At 38.0% G+C, this 26,358-nt stretch overlaps 1 protein-coding gene across 1 annotated transcript in view; it reads right to left on the bottom strand.

Moving 5' to 3' along the window:
• LOC149250813 (uncharacterized) overlaps positions 1-24,952 on the bottom strand; it is a 148,799-nt gene extending 123,847 nt beyond the window's left edge. Inside the window, 4 exon segments of the mRNA XM_089459243.1 lie at positions 9,840-10,383; positions 10,473-10,550; positions 22,809-23,598; positions 24,806-24,952. Of these exon segments, the coding sequence (XP_089315369.1) occupies positions 9,840-10,383; positions 10,473-10,550; positions 22,809-23,459 (1,273 nt within the window). The 5' untranslated portion in view covers positions 23,460-23,598; positions 24,806-24,952.
• Between the last annotated feature and the right edge of the window lie 1,406 nt (positions 24,953-26,358).

Consider the following 26,358-nt stretch of genomic DNA (forward strand, 5'->3'; position numbering starts at 1 on the left):
ACTTCCCTTTGACCAGCGACATAAATTCTATAGCTCTTAGTATTTTCGCTATAGCCCACGAAGATTCCTTTCTTTCCAGATGCACCCAATTTATTCCTTTTCTCCTTCAGCACACGAAAATATACAGGGCTTCCAAAAATTCTAAAATGAGATACGTCAGGTTTCTTACCAATGAACATCTCTTCAGGAGTCTTGGAACCCAATGCTTGATGAGGGCATCGGTTTTGTACATATACGGCGGTATTTGCAGCTTCGACCCATAGAAACTTCGGAAGTCTTTGATCATGGAGCATAGCACGGACAGCTTCCACAATTGTACGATTCTTCCTTTCCGCCACACCATTCTGCTCAGGAGTATATGGTGTAGTAGTCTCCCTCTTAATGCCAACCTCATTGCAAAAGTCATGAAACTCATTGGATTCATATTCAGTCCCATTATCAGTCCTTAAGGTCTTGATCTTCTTTTCAATCTGATTTTCGATCAAGGCTTTGAAGTGCCGAAACCAGAAGAACACTTCATCCTTCTTTTTCAAGAAGTATATCCAAGTCTAGCGAGAATAATCATCTGTAAAAGTGAGGTAATATAAATATCCTCCCAAGGAGTTCACAGGCATCATACCAGATATGTCTGAGTGAACCAACTGCAACATATCGAAGGTTTTGCTTTGGCTTGAGGGGAATGGTCCCCTTTTGAGATTTCCTTCGGCACATCCTGGACATACACCTTGCTCTAATCTGAATTCGGGCATCCCAGTTACCATTTTTCTCACATCGAGTAGAGCTTTATAATGAAGGTGAGCAAACCTCCGATGCCATAGTTCGGACTGAAGGGATGTGTCACAAGACATGACACCCAACGGGTTTCCTCCGACCTGATATAATGAATCAACTCAAAACCCAAAAGTGAAAGCATCTTTAAAGTTCTTTTTCCATACACGTACCTTGCCATCGCTGAAGGCCACCTTGTAGCCTTTGTCTTCCATTGCCGAAATGGACACCAGGGTCTTTTTTAGATCAGGTACATATAATACATCTTGTAAATGGATTGTATTTCCCTGATTCAATTGAAAAGTGACATTTCCTACGCCTTTCACGGGATATTTTGAATTGTCCCCAAGAACAATTTCCAGGTTGGTCACCTTCTCTATCAGATTAGAGAGAGCTTCTTTGCAACCATCGAAGTGCCTTGAGGCACCACTATCAATAAGCCAATTTCCCAGCGAGTTTGGGGGAGCAATAGTAGAGAGAGCCGCTGGTAGATAATATTCATCTTGCTTATTGTTAACAGTGTTAGATTCATACCTAGAGTTTCTTGCTTTCTTGAATGGTTGTCCTCTTCCTTGATTTCCGGCACTTCTTTTACCTCTGCCATTTGACCTGCCATTCCTTTGATTGCCTTGAGAGGGATTTTGATCATCGTCCCGGTGTGATTCCCTTTTATCAGGGCACTCCCTTGCATACTGACCCATTTTATTGCAATTGTAACATCGTCCTTTTCTTCCACCCTTTGGTCCAGCCTTTCCTTTGAATTTCGCCCCGGAATTGTTTCTTCTTTTAGTATGAGAAGAAAACGCAGAGGGATGACCTTTAAGTATGGGCATTTCTTGCTCTTCCATCCTCGTTTCTTCTTGAATGCATCTGGCCATTAATTCCTCAAATCCAGGAATTACGTTATTGGTGAGAAGAGTAGTCCTGAATGTATACCATTCAGATGGCAGTCCTCCAAGAGTTGTGAGTGTCATTTCCCTGTTAGGAATTACTTCCCCAATAGATAGGAGATCGTTCTTGATCTCGATGATCCTTTAAAAATATGCTTGCATACTCTCATCTTTGTCCTTCTTAATTTCCTTCAACTTATTTCTAAGAAACAAGACTTGATTTGCATCAGTAACTTTAAATAAACTCACCAGTCTATCGTAGATTTCCTTGGAGGTGTTTAGCTCGGAAACATAGGCCATCAAGCGCTTGTCGATAGAGCCCCGAATGATCTTCCTTGCTTTGACTTCTCCCTTGGTCCATTTGTTCCTAGCAGCGGCGGATGCATTTCATGGAGGCTCAACATCCCGCCTCTCACATGGTCCAACACTTCCTGCTCTTCTAATGTTAGATCGAGAGACATCTTCTATCTGTGATAGTCAGACTTCTCACAGAGTTTGTCTTTAGCAGGGAAGTGCGTTGAGGACCCCATGATTTTTTTAAGATAGCCTTGTCAACCTTCTCTTCGGTGATTGCTCCTGCTCTTGCTCTTGCTTGGGCTTTGTCTTCACCTCAGCTCCGATACCATGTTAAATTATGGTATGTTCTATGCTTAGAGCAATTTACTTATTTTTCATCTTATTAGCAACAAATTAGCAATCACATATACATTAAGTAAAGTGCAGAGAGAACATTAAATGATCAACAGAAAACAAACCAAGACAAGAGACACAAGATGTGGTGACTAGCCAGGGACAAACCCCAATGCGGGGAAACCTTTTGATCAAATCTTCTTTTATCTTCAATAGTTCAGCAGAGAGAAATAATACGAAATCTGAATTCTGTAATTTTATATCAGCCGCAGCAAACCCTAGATCAGCAAAGTCAAACTTGGTCAAACTAGCTGAAATTGACCTCTAAAATACCTGGTCAATTTCCGGTCAACTTGTCTTCAAACAGCCTGAAGAAACAGCCCCAAAAGTTCAGTCAATTTGCAAATTTTTGAAGTCAACTTGCGGCCTTAAACTAGGGCAGTTAACACCAGTCACACCAGAGGTTAGATCACCTCGATTTTCATGCCAAAAACTGTGGCCTGCCTAGGAGAGGCAACCACACCCAAGCCGCACTTCTGGAAGGTCAACGCTTGGTCAACGTTGGTCAAAGAGATGACCTGATGTCCTAGCGTCCTTCTTTCTATGTCTTTCTTGCCTTAGGACATCTTCTTTTCAGCCACACGTGTGAGAGAGAGAGAGGCTCCTTTTATGCGTAGGAGAGAGAGAGAGAAGATGAATGAATTGAATTGACCAAATGAGGAGAATGCTCCTTGTATTTATATGCAAACGTTGAGGTTGAATAGACATCACTGTTAGGCCTCTGAGCCTACATAAGTTTGTTGGCCGACCTTGACAATTTGTCCATAATCAAAATAAATTCATATCTCCATAAATACTTATCCGAATCAGATGATCTTTAGATCAATCCTACACTTCTCGATGAGAGGACTCTAGGTAAAATATCAGAAGCCATAAATAAGGTGATCCACATGGAGTTTGGCCCTAGTTGCCAATTTTAACAACCTCACTTCTCTCAGTTCAATAACCTTCAAGAAAAATAATTGCATTGGGAGGTGCTATCCAACCCAGTATGGAAGAGTTATTGTAATGCACTGTCCTGTCATGTCCTATCCTGAAAACATTTTGACTTGGTCAAATTACATAAAAATAAAATTAAATAAAAAGATTAATGTAATGTAACGTGAGCATTTTAACTCTGTCAAAATAAAATAAAAATGACCCATGGTATTCATGTAGAATATTACCTATTTATAGGGGGCAATTAAACCAGCTTAGATCCATCTTAACTTTGAATTAGTATTGCGATAATCGTGATTCTTTCATTGGGCGGATTTAATCGATTATTTCTAAAAAATTGCGATCCAATCGATAAAAATCGCTGCCCGCGGAAACAGCGAGTTTTTAAAAGGCAATTTCAGTTTTTTAATTCATTTTGCAAACAGATGGCAAGGGTGAGAGCTAAGGAGGAGGAGAACTTGTCCACAAGGGCGAGAGAGGAGAAAAGTGAAGGAATTTAGCATCCCAAGCAAAAATAATTAGTTTGGACCAAGTTTCGTCAACAAGGCGTGGTTTTCAAGTATGGCATCAAATTTGGCCCTATTTTTTTTGTTCTCCTTATTTTTCCTTGGGTTTCAGTCACCCATAAATTTTCCATGATTTTTGCTTGGATTTGAGTGTGCTTTTGTCTGCCATTTTTGTTGCATTTAGTGGAGAGGGTTTTTTTTGGTCAAAAATTCAAAAATCTTGATTGTTATTTTTATCCGTTTTATATGTTTCAATTCTTCTTGTGCCCTAGTTTATTTCCATGATTTTTCTTTGGGTTTGAATGTGTTTTTTTTGCCATTATCGTTGCATTGAGTTAAGGGTTCTTTTTTGTCAAAAATTCAAAATGTTGTATGTTAAATTTTAATTTCATTTGTTTAACTTGAAATTCTTCTTGTGCCCTAAGTTCAAACTTCAACTTTATATTAAAACTCAAGAGTTCAACAAAGTGACAAACATGCCAAGGAAATTGGACCCTATGTGGGAATTTGATGAACTTAACAGAGGGTTTGACAAATCAAATTTGACTTGCAAGTTATGTGGGCAACATATAACGAGGAGAGTATATCGATTGAAATTCCACCTTGCACAAATTCCTGGACATGAAGTAGGGTTTTGCACAAACACAACTTCAGAAATCATCCGTAGAGCCCTCAAATCATTGGAAGATACAACGACAACCAAATTGACCAAGGCAGCTCTGAAGAGTCAAATGGCAGGGGGTGGAGTGATCGGAGGTGACCGTGAGAGTGGTATTAGTTCTTCCTCAACATCAATTTTTACAACCAACCCCACAATAGCCTCATCATTTTTTTGTTCCTAGAACCATACCTGGTGCACAACCATCCATTAGGTTAGCTCTTAAAAAAAGAGAATGAAGAAGTTGACAAGTTGTTGGGCAAGTGTCTTCTTTGGAGTGATGTTCCCTTTAGCATTACCAAGAACAATCCATTTTTCTAGCACGCGATTAATGTTATTGTTATTGTTGGCCTAGGGTATAAAGCCCCTTCTTATGATGACTTTAGAGAGCGTATTCTTCACAATGAAAACGCTGAATGCACTTCAAGATTAAAGGAGTTCAAGGCATCATGGGGACAGACGGGATGCACTGTGATGTCAAACGGTTGGACTGATCAAAAGGGTAGAACCCTTATTAACTTCTTGGTTAATTGTCCCACGGGGGCAATGTTTATGAAATGTGTTGATGCATCTGCACATATCAAAGATGCACGGTTATTATGTGATTTGTTGGACGTGTTCATTCAAGAGGTGGGTCCACAACATGTTGTCCAAGTCATAACAGACAATGTTACAAATTATGTTGTTGCTAGCAAGATGCTTATGGAGAGGCATCCTAGCATATTTTGGACACCTTATGTTGCACACTGCATTGACTTGATGTTGGAGGGCATAGGAAAAATTCCTTTTGTCAAGAATATTGTTGAATCGTCAAAAAGCATCACAAAATTTATATATAATCATGCATATGTGCTTCATTTGATGAGAACATTCACCAACAACAAGAAGTTGGTGAGCCTAGCTATTACACGGTTTTCCACTAGCTTGATATCTCTTCAATCCCTCTTGAATTATATGTGGGATGTGAAGAGAATATTTCTTTCAGACGAGTGGTGTTCTTTGTCATTTAGCCACAAACTTGAGAGAGGCCCAATGTTGCGGGGGAGCCCCCCCCCCCCGATCCCGCTCCCAATCCGCGCTCTAGGTGGAAGCGACTCGGGAGCGCACTCCCTAAAAAAAAAAACGCTCTCTGCCTTTTCAGGAGCGTTTAGCCTTTTTTGCAAAAAAAAATTTGCAGTAATGTTCCAAATGCAATTTTTTTTCAAAGAAACAAATAAGTTTTGAGTGGGGCAACTTAATAATCAAGCCTATGGCCCTAGTATTGATATGCAATTCATGGTAGTGTTAAATTCTTAAAGTAAAAGTGACATTCTCCTTAATCTTCATTTTCATCCTTTTACTTAAATTTTTAACATTACCATGAAATGACTCAGGATGTTTGAGAGTGGTTCCGACCTCCTTGGATTTCATACGGAGAAAGTAGAATTTTAGATTTCATTCAAAATCCAACAGACTTATCAATTTTTCAGGATTTTAGGATTGCAATGTTTCCATTGAATTTTGTCATGTATTAGGGTATGGAACTTGTATTTAATCAAGAGCACCAATCCCTCTATGTACCTTGATATTAGTAACATTGGTTGTCGAACTCCTCTATCATGACCCTCCTAAAAATGTACGCACCACTCAAACAAATTCTTGACTTGACATGCTATGCTTTTTCTATCTTATGTTAATGCTTAGAGGGTGATATTAATGACAAAGATCCCTATACAAATACAGAGGTAATGACAAAGATACCTCTGGATATTAATGCTTAGAGGGTGATATTAATGACAAAGATCTTGATTTTCCAACAAGACTAAAAAATTAGACATTTCCCATGGGGGCAAGAGGCCGAAGCATAAGCAATAGATAATAGATTTACTTGTCTTTTCTAGTTTCTAGTAGTTTTTATAACTATTGACTCTTTCATATTTATTATGATATTTTTTAAACAATATATGACAATTTAAGTTTGAAGTTGGCAATTATAACTCATTAGTAATGAATTATGAAGATGATGCCTCATGAAAGTTGAAAGTTGTTTCATTTCATGTTAGATATTATTTGTTGTAATGATTACACTTAGCTTACAAGTACAACTTTGGTGATCAATGATGATAAATGTTATATATTGAATTTTGAAAGCTTGAAACTTTAAGATTGATGAATCACGAGACTCAATATGTTGTATGTTACTAACTTGTGGACGTGGTTGATGAAGATTATAACTTCTAAATGATTGTTGTTATATGGCTCAATCTACGTTCGTTTTTTTTTTTTTTTTAATCTAATTCATAATGCTACATGTTTTTGTTGACATATACGTATCAAAATATAAAAAGTATATATATTATCTAAAAAACACTCCAGGATTCGCTCTCAATCCGGGAGCTTTTGAAAATGTCGCTCCTGCACCCGTTTTCGCTCCCGCTCCCAAGTAACACTAGAGAGGCCATTTGCAAGATAGTTTCATACCACGATAGCTTTTGGGCAGGAGTGCAAGATGTGTGTAGCATTATTGAACCTTTGGTAAAGGTTCTTTGATTAGTTGATGGAGACAAGCCCGCAATGGGTTACTTGTATGAGGCCATGGATAGGGCCAAAGAATCCATTCGCAGTTACTATGATGATAAGGGGGATGAAGGGTTTGAGAAACAACAACCGATATAGACAGTGATTGATGAGAGATGGAACAATACACTCCATCGTCCCATTCATGCTACAGGGATCTACCTAAACCCCACATTTTCTTACGTTTCTTATTTGATGTTGAGGTCATGCATGGATTCTTCACTTGTGTTCAAAAAACGGTGTCATCTTTAGCAGAATGTGCATAAATTTCTAAAGAAATGGAGATATACAAGATGACAGGTGGCACATTTAGCTTTGACATGGCAATTGTGGATAGGAAGACCAAAATGCTCGGTAAGCTTTAGTTTGTTTCAAAGTTCATTTTCTCTTCATACTTTGCTTGAACTTTCAAATTTCAATTTTTTTCTTATGTTTATCTTATTTGTTGTAGATGTATGGTGGAAAAGCTATGGTGGCAAAGTACCTAATCTCTAAAGGCTTGCCATTTGAGTGCTCAGCCAAACATGTATCTCCTCCAGATGCGAGCACAATTGGAGTGTATTTGAAAAATACACACCAAGAAGCGCAACAAGTTAAAAATTTTGCAATTAATTTTTTGAATTCATTAAATAATAAATAATGTAATTTATTATTTTTATAGTTACTAATTTATAGTCTACGACCCTTGTATAGGTTGGAGTCCCAGCACCTTAATGACATGGTCTATGTCTACTACAATCTCTGATTTGGGTGAGGTAACTTGAGAAGACACCTGACATGGAGGTCATCTCATTGGATGAGATCGACACCACTTCTGCATGGAAGGTTGAGGCCGAAAGGCCTATCATGGAATCGTCCCTTGATTGGTTTAAGGAGGTAGTGGAGGAGGTAGCAACTGCAGAGGAGGAGGAGGAGGTGACACCACCTACCATGGTCACCAATAGAGGACGTGGTCTACCTCCTATAGCTCCTAGTTCTTTAGCTTCTAGAGCACAAGACAGTTCACTGCTAACTCCAACTCCTTCTTCATCTAGAGGGAAAATTGTTATATTTTCTCACAAGAAGGGCAGAGGAAATCAGTAGTTACTTGGTTCATTTCATTGTATACGATATTATGACTCATGAATTGAGATACATTATTATATTTTTTGTTGATATTTTGAGGTCGAGTCAGGACTCAGTATTCAGGACCTGATTCGTTGTTGTGTGATGTAGCACTAGACATATTACACATCTTATATATTAGTTATTTTTTCATATTTATGTGTCAATGTATTTATTTTATGTTGTGGATGCTTTAGATATTAAAAAAATTGTATTTTTTTAATTTTGCTGATTTTTACTGATTTTTTCCCCATTTTTTTTCCGATTTTGGACCCTCACCGATTTAATGCCAATCGTAATTATTGCAACATTGCTTCGAATATACCAAGTGTCGAGAGGGACCAAATTTCTTTTAAATTAATAAAGTGAAAACATTTTTACTAGGTCAAAATAATAAAAAAATAAGGTTAAAATAAAAATAACTTCACAATATTCACCCACAGTATGAAAACCCATGGTATGAATGTGGAATATAGCCGATTTAAAGGGGGGAATTAAACCAGACTAGATCCATCTTAACTCCATATCTACCAAGTTCCAAGAGGGATCAAATCTCTTGAGATGCAAACCTCTCTTGAGATCCAAAACCTATTTTGCATCTCTTGAGATCCAAACATCTTTTTGAGTGAAAAGAGATTTGATCCCTCTCAGTACTTAATAGATCCATAGTCAAGACGGATCTAGGCCGGTATAAAAACCATAATATAATTGCTTGAACCATAATATAAAATTTATCCATGCCAAATTAGATGGCCAAAGATATCACGATTCAAAACAACAAAGTAGTAGAGAAGAATACAATAGATGAAGTTTACAAATATGTTTGTAATTAAAACTTCATAGCACAACCTCATTCCCAGAATTCTCAAATTCAAATCTTATGTTATTCATCAAATAAAATACCATGCTACCAAAGGAAAGTAAATGACCACTGGGGACATGGAAGAAAGTTTGTTTACCTCAGTCTAAACGTGAGCTTGGATTCAAAGACTTGAGGATTTTAATTGGGTTCTCAATGCAAAACTTCTCTGGCATTGACTAAATGGAAAAACCCCTTTATGGGCTACCTTGGGAAACTTCGATCCATATTCACATGGCTTAAGTCAGCATCGTGATCTTATCGGCTCCTTGAATCAATGCTAATATTTTCTGCATTCCTAGCGTTCTTATGGACATATGGTCAAGTTGTTAACAGCTTCTATGCGGTGCCAAAAAGATTTATCGTCCATGCTCGGTTTTGTCTGGTAAAGTTAAATCTACAGTTGTAAACACCACTGTATCTTCTGAAATTTTGTAATTTTGTATGCTACAATTACTTGTTTACTGATTGCAGGGCATCAGAAGTAGAAGCCTCTGCTTTTTCATGTTATGATTGGAATCATGTAGTGTTCTATCTATTAATGAAAATTCTATTTCATTTTCCAAGAGTGGAACATCCCACAAATCATACTAGAACTCACAGAATCAAAATCAGAAGCTATTGAATCTTTTTGTTGGACAGAAATCGAATCTGCCAAAAACAAATCAATCAACTTTGAGGCACAAATGTGTACACCAGCTCTTGTTCTCATAAATATTTTCTTGCTTACTTATACTTCTTGCTTTTCTCTTCCTGACACATTTGGATTCTTAAACGAGTTTCAACCAGCATAAATCCATTAGCAGCAATCTTTTTTATGTAGCTTGGAGTGCAAGCATAAATATATTAGTATGACAAAGGAAATATACCTGGATATTCATTGAAGCATATAGGACACACATGCAAAGTGCTACAGAATAGTTGATTTTTTTTTTCATCATTGTATTGCATCAGCCGAGGAATATCAACATCTGGAGATGAAAACACAGAAATCGCTCGCCAATCTGTTTTGCTCTGCACATTGAATGGATCTAGCAATATCTCATGTTGAAATCCCAGGTGTGAAAGAGATGAACTGTGGAGCCATTCTGCCCATTTATATAGTACAACTTGGCCTGAGTCTCCAGCCCAAATGCTGTCCAAGCTATTGCAGAGCTTAGAAATGCTATCAGAGTCCAACCAGTAGGCCAAAATCGTAAATTATGGGGGCATATAGCACAGACATTATTTAGGCAGAACACATGTCAATGCAATAGGAAGAAGGTGTTGAACATTGAATGTGTAAACATTTCCCACCCGAATATCTTTTGAGGAAGACCTGTTATTGTTTCCACTGAGTTCACATTTACTGGAAGCCGATGGCAGCCTCACAGTAATAGCAATATTCTCAGGAATTTCAACATGTATAGACATCTGCAAAAACAATTATAAAGCTCTGTTAGAATATTTCCATGACCTCCATTATACATCAGAAGGTTACACTCTTTGGCAAAATAGTTAACCTTTAATGCACGAGGGCTGCCATCTTCTCTTTCAACAGCAAACACGTCATCCTCATAAATTGCCTTCAATGCCAGCACCTGTTATCAGAAACACCAAAGAGAGTAAAAAACAAAATATTTGGAAAGGCAATGCAGATGTTTTGATATTCAAACAAGAAAAGGGTCCAGCAGTATAGCTCACGATTAAACAAGGAAAGCTTATAAATGGCACTAATCTAGCAGAATTGCAGGTGATAATTGAAGATAATACAAAAAGAACAGTGAAGAAAAACTAGAAAGATGTTCAACTGTATATTTTCAAATAATTCTTGCATAGAAAAAGCTACGTGAGCTCTTCATCCACCACATGCAAAGAAAAAATCTATGAAACCAAGACCGAAGGAATATTATAGACCATGAGCACAGGTGTATTAAGTATTTTCGACTAAAAAGACAGGAGACCATATATGTCTCACTGAAGAAATGGAGCACAAGATTTCCTGTATACAAAGTCTGAAGATGAAAGCCTAAAATATTCCGTAAAGAGCTCTAAATATGGTAACTTTTAATAAATATTGCATTCAAACTAAAACATGAATCCGAAGTAAGCCACACCACAAAGACATAAATAACACATGTTTTGTATGCCATCTATACACAAAAATATATCAATAGACTGCTAATTAGCCAAGTTTTGGAGCTAAATAAAACCGGCATTGTCAATAAATACAACAGGCACAATACAAAATTCAACTAGATGCAAGCACCGGACCAATTACCTAATGAAGATATACCAGTTTAGAAAATCAAAAAGGTTGTGGAGGCTTTGAGCCCAATTCATGGATAGTGACGTCCTACAAATCTTAGATTAGAAATGCAGAGTTAAACTCAAGTCATATAACAATGGACTTGGGACATGGAGAGTTAAACTGAAGTATTGCAGACTGGACTTATGGAAAGTTAGACCCAATTTTAGAGTTTAACCAAAAATACATCAACAAAGAGCCTCTAGATGGCCTCTAGCGTCAAAAAAAATCACGCTACAACAAATACCTACATATCATCAAAATCACTGCCTCTATTGGGATCTTCATCATCAATATCAGCCTCCGAGCATTAAAATAAGATAGAAAAAGCTTGACATGTCAAATCGAGATTTTATTTGAGAGATGGGTACATTTTTACTAGGGTCATGATAGAGGAGTTCAATAATCTATACCACTAACATCAAGGTACATATAGGGCTTGGTTCTCTTGATTAAATGTTAGTTCCATACCTCTTACACAACAAAATCTGATGAAAAGGTTGCAATCTCCCCAATCCTGAAATCCTAAAAATTGTTAAGATTGCTAGATTTTAAGAGGGATATAAAATTCTACTTTCTCCATATGAAACCCACTGAGAGCACTCTCAAAAAAATCCTTAAACAATTAATGGTAATGTTAAAAATTTAAGTAGAAGAATGTCACTTTTACTTTTATTTTAAATTTTCATTCAGAGGGTTCTTGTTTGTGTTGACCACTGGAGTGGCACCTAATGATTATATGAAGACTCCATGCCCAAGGATGTACCAAAGGACACTTGTACCATCAAATATCATCAGATCACCAATGTTTTTAAACTCTACTTCTTCTTCTTATCATTTTCTTCTTCAGTGTTCAAATTCTGCAGCCCTACAGGGATACTGTATAAATGTCACTAGCATGATGAATAAAGCCATGTAACAGGCCTAGGGTGTTCGGACTCAATCAACAAGCGAGTACACCTTGGAGTGTTTTTTTTACTTGGTTAATTATTCCTGCTTTTTAGCGACAAATAATTTTCTAGGTTTTTTCATTCACTGCATTACCCTAAGTAGGAGTGATGGTTTGAAGGTTGAGCCTCTAATGCATCTTAGTGTCTAAAGTCAGTATATTAACATGTTAGGTCATCTCTGGAATTTCACAGAATTTGACTAGGTCTAAGTAAAAATTTTTAATAATTAAAAATTTTCCGCAAAACGAGATTTTTTAATTAATTTCTATGTAATGATGTAAATAAGTGGTCTTAAGAAATGTCTGGGGCATTTGACCACTCAAAATCCATCTTCAGAAGCCCAACATTATCCTAGGATCCACTTTAAGGGTCAAAAAATGACTTATAGTCCATAAAAAACCGATTTTTCTAATGTCGGTGGCAAAAATGAGGAAAAAATTCAAAAAAAAAGAATAATTGGAAAAATTTCTAAATTTTTCCAAAATCAAAATAAGTCAAATTTTGACAAGGCAAATTCAAATGAAGGTCAAACATGATGTGCAGCTATGTGGGGCCCACCACAAGAACCACAACTCAAAGTCAAAGCAGGTCAAAAGGTGGTCAAAAGCATCACATAAAGCTTATGAAATGTCACGTATGGCTAAAGTCTCAATTCAATACATTAGAAATAAAGTAACTCGGCATATGAGATAAAAAAGAAATCAATAAAAAAAAGTTAAGAAGGGGACATATGAATGTGTTTCCAAGGTGGGGGCTCAAATTTACCACATTAGCAACTCACATAATTGATAATTTTGGTGAGGGGGACAACATAGCCAGATAGGACAAACCTTGTTCCCCACTAGTTCATGTTTGTCTCCATTCTTAACTCACACGATGGCACCAACAACCAGTTAAAAGATAGCACTCAAACTGCTAGCCAACCACAAGGATCACACACAGATTCGGGAGGACAGTTAACACACAGTCAGTGTTGGTATTTTAACTAACACGTAGACCCAAGGAGATACACATCAATTGGTGACTGTTATAACTAGTATTGGTTGTCAGATTTTGTGGAAGTTTGTTCCCTCTCCACTCCACTCAAACTTGACATGGCATCAACACTTCACCTCGGTCATAAGCAGCCAAATTGAGAGGCAGCTCAACGCACTTCAGAAAAGGAGATATACACTAGATTTGGAGGAGAAACACTGTTTGTACACAGCAAAGGAAATGGACATGTGTTTAGCAACGATTTTGGGTGAGGATCCTCCACGGATTATGTGAGTGTTCTCTTCTCATACAGCCACTTATTACACAGTTGCTCCACAGGGATGTATGCCTGGCCATAGAGAATATTTGCACTGTCAGTCAAAGAAAACATACACAGTAATCATATTAGCCACTTGTTTGATCACTACATTGGGATTTGCTCCATGATGCCACTTGTTGACACATTTTACATTGGGATTTGCTCCCATAATTCTATAAATTGAGTCATTGAGCTCCCATTATGTATCATGTAATACGAGCTATTGGGTTTGAGGAGAGGCTGCAAAATTGTATTCACTACTTGCAATATAGTACAATAGTCTTTGGGGTAACTTGTAATGATGTTCTTCTCCTTGCATATGTGGTAAATTCTTGACTTGTTGTTATGCTTCTATTTATTTCTTCATGTTATTGCTTCCTTCATGCTTGTTTCAAGTTATGTTAGTATGCAGCTATCTCATATTAGCATAAAAATTACTTAATTGTTTTAGGAAAAGAAACATTCTAGTTGATGTCAAATATATCTCTAGGAATTCCTTCCATTGCACTTATTTAATTTCATATAGATCTAATGAGTTGTGATCAACCGTGAGAGGAAGTTCTCGGAGGAACCAACCCACTCTTGAAAATATTCAAGGAGAACCCACATGCATTAAATTCTAAAGTCTCATCTATTTCGATTTGTCTTGCAGGCGTTCTTATAAGTTTTAGGCTCTTATTTATTGCATCAAAATCACATTAAAAAATTTATTGTTCACGTATTGCACTTCATTTATCAATATCTGGCTATTTCAAAGAGTCAAGTCATGGCTAGTCAAAGAGGAGAGCTTGCTCATACTCTTTGGCCTAGCCTCTTGTAGATTATTTTGTAACATATTTTGTAGTTTTCCTAAGCTAATATTTGTTGTGTTGTTGTAGTCATTTTTAACTTGTTCTCTTGCAACTACTTGCAGGATTCATCATAAAAAACTACTTACAAGTTTGCATGCAGGACCTTGGGGCTCGAATTTAGTGACTACTTCCACCTTTAGGCTGAGTTCTTCTTGGACAAGGTCGTGTTCTTCTTGAGGGAGGCCAAGTTCTTTTGGCCATCTCTTTCTCTCTCTTGGTTATTAGAATATTCCTAATTAGTATTTAATACTCATTCTTTTAGCTGTTGCTATTTTTTCGTTTAAGCAGTTTCTTAGATGAAACTGAGTGTTTCCATATTCTACATAGAAACTTGATGTTTCTATTATTGTAAATATCTCTGTATTATCATTGAGCTTCTTGCTCATTCTGAATTAATTCATTTGACATTCTTTTATGGTATCGGAGCGAGGTTAAGAGATTTCTTGAACAGTTATTCTCTCTGCATTCTAATCTCTTGAGTTCTTTCTTTCAATCCTTTCTAAGGTCGAGCCCTCTGTAAGCCAGGTAGCCTTCACTGAGTCTTAGACTCGGCTTTGCTCACTGTGATAAAAGCTTACAGTCGTCTATCTCGATACAGAAATGGATTCTTCTCCTGCATTATCATTTCTCTGAGGAATTAAAAGTTGAAGAAACTCTTGGATCTGATTTAGAACAAAATTCCCTTTCTGGTATACCGATTCTGTTTGGATACTCGCTACAGTTCTTTGTGGCGGTGACCGTCTAGTGGGCGCGGGATTCACTGCATCTTCCTCACATTTCCAACGCAGCATCACCAGTTTGCATCACAACCCCAGGAGCTGGATCGTGGTATTATGAGCAGCAGTCTATTTGTCGTTTGAAGCCTTGTGTCGCTGGACGTGAAAATTTGAGACGACGGCATTCTCCGACAGTGGAACCACAAAACAACGGCAGCGTGGATTTATCAAAAACGACAGCTCACGTGACGGCATTCTCCGACCGAAAAGGTTTTGGCCCTTCGTTGATATGATACAATCGTGGACGGCTCACGTGGTTTCATTTTTTAAGTCTACGTATTCATTTGGCAACTGACCGCAGCGAGCTGGAATTTAATCGTCGCATCAAGGTTTCGGGACCCTATGCCCTCTCATTTGCGTCAGAAATTACCGTTTTTTTTAGTTCAATTTTGGACGAGATCCAAGATCGCGTCGGAGCTTCAGCTGGAGGGGCGTGAACAGCCGTTCGAAAGAACGGATTTGAGAGGTTTCGAAACCTGGAATTTGTTGGAGTCGAAATCCCCTTCTTAGATTCGGAGTCACTGGTGCGTAAATTATCAGGGGGCAGCTGCCACGTCGATCTGACATTTGCACATACTCTTTCAAGGCAGAATTTGTTAAAGTTCTGTGTCTCATACAGTCATCTTGATATTTTCTTGGAATTTACTTGCGGTTTCTTCATTTGAAAAGGCATCACCTGAAACTTGATCTCTGAAGTTTGGCATTTGTTTGCTCAAGGCTGCCTGTGGAGAATTTGTTCTGCAGCCTGTGTTAAATCAGCAGCTGTATAGCCAATACAATCACTTCAAGCAGACTTGTGAAAGAAGGGTACAGCTACAACAGTGGAATCTGCTCTATTGTTATTTTTTTAGACTGTGGAGATATATTTTTGCTGGACTTCTGTATTGTCTTTGGGAAAATGGCCACGCTCACCAATCTGATGTTAGAAGGAAATCAACGCTTTAATGGCAGCAACTATAACATTTGGAAACAAAGAATGTTGACCATTTTTTAATACAGGCGTCTTGATCAGCTCATTTTGGGCAAAGAGCTTCGTCCCGGTACAGCCGGTACCGATCAAGATAAATTTGATGATCGAAATCGAGAGGCTGTTATGCTTCTCAAGCTCTCTGCCGCTGATGATCAGTTACCACAGATTCCTTCTGGCAAGACAGCTGCCGAAATCTGGCAACAGTTGAAAGAACTGCACAAGACATCTGACAAAAGCAGAGCCTTTTTTCTCAAAAATCAGTTGTTCTCCATCATGATGGACGAACATATGTCTTTACAGGAACATCTCAACAAAATTAAAGACATTCGAGATCAGCTCGAAGCCATTGGTCGGACCATGGAGGAAGAAGATATGGTAGTCATTACTTTGAAAAGTCTACCGAAATCCTATGAACACTTCATAGAAACACTCAACATTACCACCACAAATGTTGATCTGAAGTTTCCAGAGTTATGTACCAAACTTCTGCAGCAAGATCGGTGGAAACAGCAGTTTGGTAGTAGTGCTTCATCAGTATCCTCGGAAAATGCATTTGCTGCAAAATATCAGTCCTCTCAGTTCTTTCAGCAGAAAGGCTCTTCTCAGCTTTTTGATCCTGCTAGGAAGAAAAGTGTGCAGTGTAATTACTGTCACAGGTTCGGTCACATGAAGAAAGATTGCCGACAGAGGATTGCTTCTGAACAGAAGAAACAGGGAGGGCCACATCAGACAGCAAATGTTGCAGAACATTCCGAGCAGACAGATTCTGCCTTTTACGCCTTTATGGCTAAAAGGTCTTCAGATCATGTTCCTTCTTCTGCATGGTACATTGATTCTGGTGCATCACGCCATTTCTCTCACAGGCGTGACTGGTTTATTGACTTCTCACCTTTCAGTGATTCCGTGGTATTTGGCGGAGGTGAAAAGTACACAGTAGTTGGCAGAGGTACAGTTCAAATTCAGTCTGGTGGGCACACACTCATATTTCTGAATGTATACTATGTCCCTGGTATGGAAATTAATCTGCTATCTGTCAGCCAGATTATGAGGAATTCTCCTCAGCTTGATGTTGTGTTCAGTGCACACAAGTGCTCCATTATTGACAGGGAGACTAGTCTAACAGTTGTTGTTGGCCTAGAGGACCATGGTCTATACAAGCTACTTGACACCGGTGACTCTCCAGAAGTGGCTCTAGCAGCACGTGTCTCTCCCATCAGCACTCTATGGCATCAGCGATATGGGCATCTAAATATGCAGTATCTCTCTCAGCTCTCTCGGGAGGGACTTGTGTCAGGATTACCTGATATTCAAACTCAGCAGTTGGGGGTATGCGGCGCCTGTCAAGCGGGAAAGCAACATCGGTCTTCATTCAAAGATGGAGAATCTTGGCGCGCATCCAAGGTACTTCAGTTACTTCATGCTGATATTTGTGGTCTTATGAATACAGCTTCTATCACTGCTTGCAAATATTTTTTACCTATTGTAGATGATTTCAGTAGAAAGATGTGGGTGTATTTTCTAAAAAATAAATCTGATGCTCTTAGTACCTTTCAGAAATTTAAAACCTTAGTTGAAAAAAATCTGGTTGTAACATCATGACCCTTAGGACCGACAATGGGGGGGAATTTTGTTCCTCAGCTTTTGCCAACTTCTGTGATATTCATGGCATCAAACGTCAATTAACCACTCCTTACACTCCTCAGCAGAACAGTGTTGTCGAGCGTCGCAACCGCACGGTTGTTGAAATGGCTCGTTCCATGTTACAACACAGGAGTGTTCCAAACAAATTCTGGGCTGAAGCAGTATTTACTGCTGTTTATCTTCTTAACCAATCACCTACTCAGGCTGTTAAAGGGAAGACTCCTGAAGAGGTTTGGTCTGGCCGTAAGCCTAAGATCAGTCACCTCAAAGTATTTGGCTCAGTTGCATATGTTTGGATTCCACCTGCTAAGCGCTCTAAGTTGGATTCCAAAAGCCAGAAACTCATGATGACAGGTTACAGTGATCATCACAAGGCCTATAGGCTGATAGATATAGCCACCGGTCGTCTTAGCTTCAGTCGGGATGTAGTATTTGATGAAGACAGAGGATTCTTTCAGTCTTCTTCTTCTGAGCAGTGTTCTGAGGATCAGCCTCACAGTGTTCTTCTTCCGGTCGGTCCACCTGATGGGAGGGATGATATAGCATCAGTATTTGATAATACTCTATCTGAGCTTCCTCCAAAAAACAACCCTCCTCTTGATGCCCCTATTGCTCTTGAGTCTTCTTCACCTCCTCCTGATATTGGTTCCTCTACTCTTCAGCCTAAACGGTGGGCTAAAACCATTGGTGATCTCCGAGATGATGAGCTTCTTGAAGGTAGAACTTCTAGACATAAGAACAAACAACAGTCTACAGTCAATTTTGCTCTTATGGCTAACCTTCACAGTATTTTTGAGCCTCAAACCTATTCAGAGGCTAAGGGTACATCTGAGTGGGAACAGGCTATGGAAGCTGAATTCCAGAGTCTTCAGAAGAATCACACCTGGACACTTTCTGATCTTCCTGCAGGGAAAAAGCCCATAGGCTGCAAATGGGTGTATAAAGTGAAATACAAAGCTGATGGAACCATAGACAAGTATAAAGCTCGTCTTGTGGCTCGAGGGTTCTCACAGAAGGAAGGCATCGACTATGAAGAGACTTTTGCTCCTACAGCCAAGATGAGTACCATAAGGCTTGTCCTTGCCCTAGCAGCTCAGTTCAATTGGAAAGTTCATCAGATGGATGTAAAGAGTGCTTTCCTAAATGGTGATCTCCAAGAAGAAGTCTACATGACGCAGCCTTCAGGATTCAAGGTTGCTGGTCAAGAACAGAAAGTGTGTCGATTAGCTAAAGCCATTTATGGATTGAAGCAAGCTCCTCGGGCTTGGTACATGAAAATTGATCAGTACCTGACAGATCAGGGTTTTCAACGGAGCCCATCTGATGCAAACCTGTATATCAAGCATACTGCTGATGATATCTTGCTTGTGGTTGTCTATGTGGATGACCTTATCATTACTGGCAGCTTTGCACATTTGATCCATGGGATCAAACAAGATTTATGCAGAACTTTTGAGATGACAGACTTGGGACTTCTTCATTACTGTCTGGGGATTGAAGTTTGGCAGACTGAAAATCATATTTTTCTCTCTCAGTCCAAGTATGCAAAAAATCTTGTGGACAGGTTCAGAATGCAGGATTGCAAACCAGCCACGACTCCTATGGAACCAGGGCTCAAACTTTCATCGCAGTCATCCTCTCCCCTTGTGGATGAAACTTTATTCAGGCAACTAGTGGGAAGTCTCATCTATCTTACTGCCACCAGACCTGACATCAGTTTTGCAGTAAGCTATATCTCCCGCTTTATGTCAGCTCCTAAAGCTGATCATTGGATAGCAACAAAGCGTGTGCTACGATATGTGCGTGGTACTTCTGATTATGGCCTCTTATATACTCGCAGTTCCAATCCTATTCTCAATGGCTACACTGACTCTGACTGGGCCGGTTCGGTTGATGACCGTAAATCTACAGCTGGGTATGTGTTTAGTCTAGGATCTGGTGCTGTTACTTGGACTAGTAAGAAGCAACAGGCAGTGGCTCTCTCCTCAACAGAAGCAGAGTATCGGGGAGCAGTTAAGGCATCCTGTGAGGCAGTTTGGCTTCGACGTATGCTTGCAGATATGCATGTTTCCCAGACCGAGCCTACTTCTTTGTTTTGTGATAATCAGGGAGTTCTCAAACTTGCCAAAAATCCAGTCTTTCATGAAAGAACAAAGCATGTGGAAACTCATTGCCACTACATTCGCCAGCTTGTTGAAGATGGCTCAGTTCAGTTGCAATATGTTCCCACAACAGAGCAGCCCGCCGACATCTTCACCAAGCCTCTTGGTCCTGATAAATTTGTAAAATTCAGAGGGTCTATTGGTGTTGTAAATAGATTGAGTATTAAGGGAGGGTATTAGAATATTCCTAATTAGTATTTAATACTCATTCTTTTAGCTGTTGCTATTTTTTCGTTTAAGCAGTTTCTTAGATGAAACTGAGTGTTTCCATATTCTACATAGAAACTTGATGTTTCTATTATTGTAAATATCTTTGTATTATCATTGAGCTTCTTGCTCATTCTGAATTAATTCATTCGACATTCTTTTATTGGTCGTGGCCATAGAGGAGGCTTATCCTCTCTTCTCCTTCTTCAAAATCTGAATTTTGTTGAGCCTATTTGGGCCTCAAATTGCAGAAATTTTCAGCTTGGAAAGGTCTATGGTTTGAAGCCAAATTGTTAAGACTTTCCTTGGATTTTAGAGAAGACTTCATTGTCTTTTCCTTCTTGTAACAACTAATAAAATTTCTGATTTTGGGAGCGTGGGTTTTACCCATTGGTATCCCTATCTCTCCACCTTTTGGAGAGGCTTGGTGGCTTGATTTTTGATCTATTTCATTTGCATGCATCTCATTTAATTGGGGAATTAACACAATCATGCATTACACTCATTCTGCATTCGTTTTAGTTTGATTTACTACATGTTTCAAGTCCATAACAAGTTCAGATTTTTTTATGCAAACACTTTTTACTTGATCTTATTTGGCTTGAACATAGTTCCAAGTTTACTTATGCTTCACCATTAAACACATCTTACATGCATCAAGTATTTGGACAAATTTTCTCCATAAAGTAACATTCTATTTCATGTCAAGCAAGTACATTTCAAGTTGAAGTTAATTTTCATTGTTTGGTTAATTTACTTACATGCCCAAGCATCACTAAAACTTACCTCCAACTTAAGTTGGTTGAATAGACTTTTTAGGGACCCTCTACCTCTATTGACTTTTCACTGTGAGATCCAAATCTTTGGGCGAGGGTGAGGTCGGAGGATTAGAGTTCAATTGCAATCTTGCTTTAGAACTAACTAATAAAATAAACCAAGAGCATTTTTTCATCACATTTACTTTACTTGCAAAGTTCTCAAATTTTTGTTATCTTGATGGTTTAAAGTTTCACATGCAAATTTCATTTCAAGAAGCACTTTGGATGCAAGCATTATAATTTTAATTTGGCAACAAGTTTAATTTTCTTGTACTTAGAAATTGGTTTACCTTTGTAACTTAATTGCATATTGTCATGAATGGTTGATTTCACTTTCAAGTACTATTATTTTGGGTTGCAAACTTAATTGCATGTTGTCATCTTGGTCTAACATTTGAGTTTTTTCTATCATCTCATTTACATTCTCATAGGTAGATTACTAATTGTTTCCTTTTGGGCAAGATAGCTTCACATGCTTTGATTCATAAATTTGTTTATCTTAAAAGTATTCTTGTATCTTGCATTTATAGTATCTTGTGCTAACAGTTTCTTGTTTCACTTTTCAGGATTACTTTTGTTTTCCATTTGAAAGCATTTCACCTCATTTAAGCAAATATAATTTCATTTTAGAGCAATTTATTTGAAGGCACTAGTTGAATGCTCATGTATTGATGGTTGTCATAATTATTTAATGTCATATTGCTCATATCACATTTGCTTATAAATCTCTAAGAGTAATCCATAACACTATAACACTCTCCTAGAAACTCACATCTTTAACTTAATTTTCCTTTTGGGGCCACTCCTCTTAGCTAACCTAAGAGATAGCTTAAACGTAAAGAGTCGGGATTAGTGTGACAATCCCTTCTCTGAGTTCTCTGCCACCAACCACACCTTGTGGGGTTGAAGGCTTTTCTCACTACCCTGTAGGTAGGTGTAAGCAGCAGGAGTAACAAGTTACATTGTACAAAATCGCCTAGTTCCATAAAGACCTAGCAGATTTGGTGAAAAAAGCCCAATTTGGTACCAAACCAGCCTTTTCTGGTTTTGTGCCACTGGTCAGACCATTTTAGGCATCAAAACATTAGGAGGTCGCTTAAGACCAACCTGATCTAATGGACTAGCCATGTGTGCTTGTAATGTGTTTCTTTAGTGTTTTTTTGTATTTGAGTTGGTCACCATTCTATCTTGTGCATAGGTGATCTGACAGTCCTCATATTCTGGCATTCACAACAACCATTCCATCTCTTATCACATCATTGGTCCATAATCTCTATTTAAAAATCATGGAGAGTCATTTGTCAATGATGTTGGTATGACATGACAAAGTTCTTTCTTGAGCACTAATACAGTATGCATATTGTTTACCGGATGTTCCCCTCTTTGAGAGCACATAAATTTTGGTGTCTGATTCTTTGATTTGTGTGAGTATTTCTCTGCAGTACTCATTCCTATGATTCCCCATAAAAGATGTTGGATATTTACTAAGCAGTTGATTATTTTGTTCGGTTATCAAATACATGGAGTACTTTTGTAATAATGCAATGTGGATTTTCTCATATTTGATGTGAATGTGTTCTTAAGCTTATATTGTTCATTGTGCTGGTGCTGAGCTTGTGGTAACTTTAGCTCTAGTCTTTCGTCGTTTTTTATGTAAAACTTTCATTATAAGAAAAACATATCAAGTGGTAGGTTTACTATTTTGGCTCTGACAAAAATAATATTTGATTGGAAAACAGGAAATATGGGTTGTTTAGCATTTTTGTCGAGATTTTTCAAACAGACTGGCTGTGATATAAGCTCTCTAGAAGTTGAAATCTCAGTATTGTTTCACTTATATGCATTAAAAAAAAATACGCACACCATATATACAGGAAAATACCTCATCTTCTTGTTCCTGATCATTCAATTCAACCTGTGATTCAGACAGTTCAGGTTCATTGATGGCCAAACAAAGTTTTTTCAATCGTTTTATAATGGAACATAGATCTCCATTCTTATATTCCTCTTCTCTGCAAAAATTTGAGTTGTCACTGCTTCCAACTACTGAGCAGTCCTGCATCAATACTTCAGTCTCAGATATAACTTCAATTTCTGTAGCATTCCTTGGTTTAGCTGCAAGCACCCTCTCAGAAGCATCGCCTGACTTATGTTCATTAGAGAAGGCAGTGCATTGGCCTGAACTGGAAATGTCTGGGACAGCTTGATTGACTGCATCAGACCTTAAAGATCTAGTGAAGCAAACTTGATTTTTAACTCCATTATCTCTCAACGGCTTCTTTCCATGCCTTCCATGTGCTCCTTCTGGGTTTCTATTTATAAAATCACTAAATAGTAGTGATTCAGGCTTTGCCCCTTGAAAATTCTCAATCTCAGATTGTGAGTAGTCCTCTAACTGTGCAGCTAAGTCCTTTACTATAGAATTATCATTTCCTGCAGCCCCCTCAGACCTAGGAGAAGTGAGACCTTTGACCACCCATTCTCTAGTTACATCTACTTTATTTAGCTGCCTTTCCTTCGCGCCCTTTTTCATGCTGATTGTTTAACCACAGCTGCAGTCTGTACTTGCCTACCAATGTAAATGAGGAAATAATTGATACTTAAACAGAAACTGCAAATACAATCCCTGTGGCGCTCACTGGTTACCTGCTTGAAACGTACAGTTGATTACACTGTTAATTGATTCAGACTGTTAGAAACTCTTGTATCAGCATTTTCAATCAAAACTATGCTACATATAGAACATACACGGGAAAGACAGTGGACACAGACCAAATTTACTGCACCATGGACACAGGCAGAAAGAAAGCAATATCCGAAAAACGTTACGACATCTAATTGTGCAAGCATGAAAATCAACCCTTCAGATCCACTTAAAGCCCAAATGTATGTCCAAAATAAATAAATGCCATATTTTCAAACAAGATAATATATTTGAATTGCTCACGCTAAAAGTCACCCAGTGAAATCCCTAAATCTTGAAATGCAAAGGATTTCAGGTCTCATTGTTGGTTCTTCTAACCGAACATAAACAGATGATATTTCAAACTCTCAATCCGGTGGTCGGTGCCACTCCCTTTTCAACAATTACTTTAACATTAGAACTTTTTTTAAATGAAAATTTTCATAATATGTAAAGCAGTTGTAAAAGTAGGTGGTGCAGACTTCCCAAGTCATGGTAAGAACATGGTTGCCTGAGAAGCATGGAGTTATGTTTGAGCGCTGAAGCTTCACAAGCTCAAAATTGGAAAGAAAAAGGTTAGAGAATTGAATTGGATGCGAAACATGGCACAGATCTGAGGTCCATCAATAACCAATTGACCTGCACAGGTGCAGTGAATGCAGAAAAATAAAAAGCTTCTTTCAGACAGTAAACATGGTTCTGTGGTGATAAGGATAATATAAGGTGGAGTACGAAACCGGACCCCTAACACAGTTCGAAATTTAATTAACTAGAACAGTCCATTATCAATATCTGTAAGTTTATTGCAACAGTCTTGAGCGACCAACCTTCGCCCCTCCACAGTAAATGTAAAAAGAATGAAAATACAAACAGAGACAAACAGTGAGAAGAACTGAAACCCTGTAAAATTACAGAAAGCAGATCCTCTTGGAGAAGCCTGATCAATTCCTTCATTTCGTCGGCTAAAATTACGAAAACGAATGAAGCCTCACTCCAGATTTATTAAAAACTAGCTAGCTATATTGATGTTACACAGAATGAACAGTTTGGCACGCATGTCGTTTGTTCTATGGTTGGATAATCGGTTGATTAGTGCAATTTTGGAAATTAAAAAAAAAAAAAATTCCACTACAAAACCTAGGAAGATTGAATTGATTTGAGCAGTCACAATGAAGAAGATACAAGCAATGACTTACAAATCATCCACTTGCAGGAATACAATGGCCGCGAGGTTCGAAAACTGAACTCTGGGTTGTTGCAAAACGGAAGGCGAAACAGTTGTCTGGTCAAAGGCCGAGACCAGCCGTCGGCAAAAGGGGAATCAATGGGTTTAAATGCCCAAGCTTTATACGCATGCCATGGATGGATTTCATGACAGAATATTCAACCTCCACGTGCAAAAAGAATCCTCTTTGGGGAACTCGGTGAATTAGTTTGGGGATATTTTTTAAACAGTTCGGATATATTAAAGGGTAAATTATAACATTTGTTGAGATCAATTTGATGCGGGGATACGTGGCTTTATGAGGAGATTTGATATTTGTTGAGATCAATTTGATGTGGGGATATGTGGTTTTGTGAGGAGATTTGATATTTGTTGAGATTAATTTGATGTGGGAATATGTGGTTTTGTGAGGAGATTTGATATTTGTTGAAATAGGTTTGATGTGGGGATATGTGGTTTTGTGAGGAGATTTGATATTTGTTTAGATGAATTTGATGTGGTTTTATGAGGAGATTTGATATAACTAAAGTTTATGTGCAAAAAGAATCCTCTTTGGGGAAATTAGTGAATTATTTTGGGGATATTTTTAAAAAAATTCAAATATATTAAAAAGATAAATTATAACATTTGTTGAGATTAATTTGCATTATGTAATCTCTTTCTTTATATGAATATATATTGCTTTTTTCTTCTGAAAAAAAAAACATTTGTTGAGATTAATTTGATGTGGGGATATGTGGTTTTGTGAGGAGATTTGATATAACTAGTATTTGCATTGGGAGGTGTAAAGAATCGTCGATAATTTGAGGTGGGTTTTTAAGGAAGGAGAGAGCCATTGTAGACCGAGTAGTGTCGTTGAAAAAGTGTTGGATGACTTGGCAACATTGAGAAAATCATTCTAATGTTCACAAAGAAATGAACCATGAATCAACCAAGATGAATAGAACTAAATAAGGAGATAATAGCATGGAAATAATTTTGTTCTCATCTCAAAGCGCCCTTCCAAGTAGCACATTAGCAGGTTGTTGTTTCTGAATTGGCAAACAATAGTATTAGAGTGTTGTTTGAAGTGTTTGTTCGAAAATAGGAAAAGTACAATGGCTTTTGCAATCCCCGTGAGTGTGTTTGTCATTGGTAGACAAAATGATGGAAGTTTATAAGAATTGCTTGAAGATTTTGATTCTTGCACCCATGATATTAAGGAATCCTCGAAGATCAACATTGTAGGAGTTGGATGTCACATCAACAAAAAAAGAAACTAGTACTTTCTGCCAATTCATTGGAAAAAAACATGAGAAATGACAATGCCATACAATGTGATGGGAAAAATGAAGTGAGAATTGTGCTATACAACCTTAAGGCTTCATTTGAGAATTCTAAATTGGTTAGAATGCATTTAATCACTTTAAATATGACACCAATTATGTGTCTAGTATTCAAACAATTTAGAACGTTTGATTGAAGTAACACACGTGCTATGTATTGCATTTAAGATGTTATATTAGATTGAGAAAATGACCCCAT

This window comes from Pinus tabuliformis, chromosome 7, assembly GCF_031772625.1.
Source record: "Pinus tabuliformis cultivar Carrire ecotype Pingquan chromosome 7, CPIR1, whole genome shotgun sequence".
NCBI lineage: Eukaryota > Viridiplantae > Streptophyta > Pinopsida > Pinales > Pinaceae > Pinus > Pinus tabuliformis.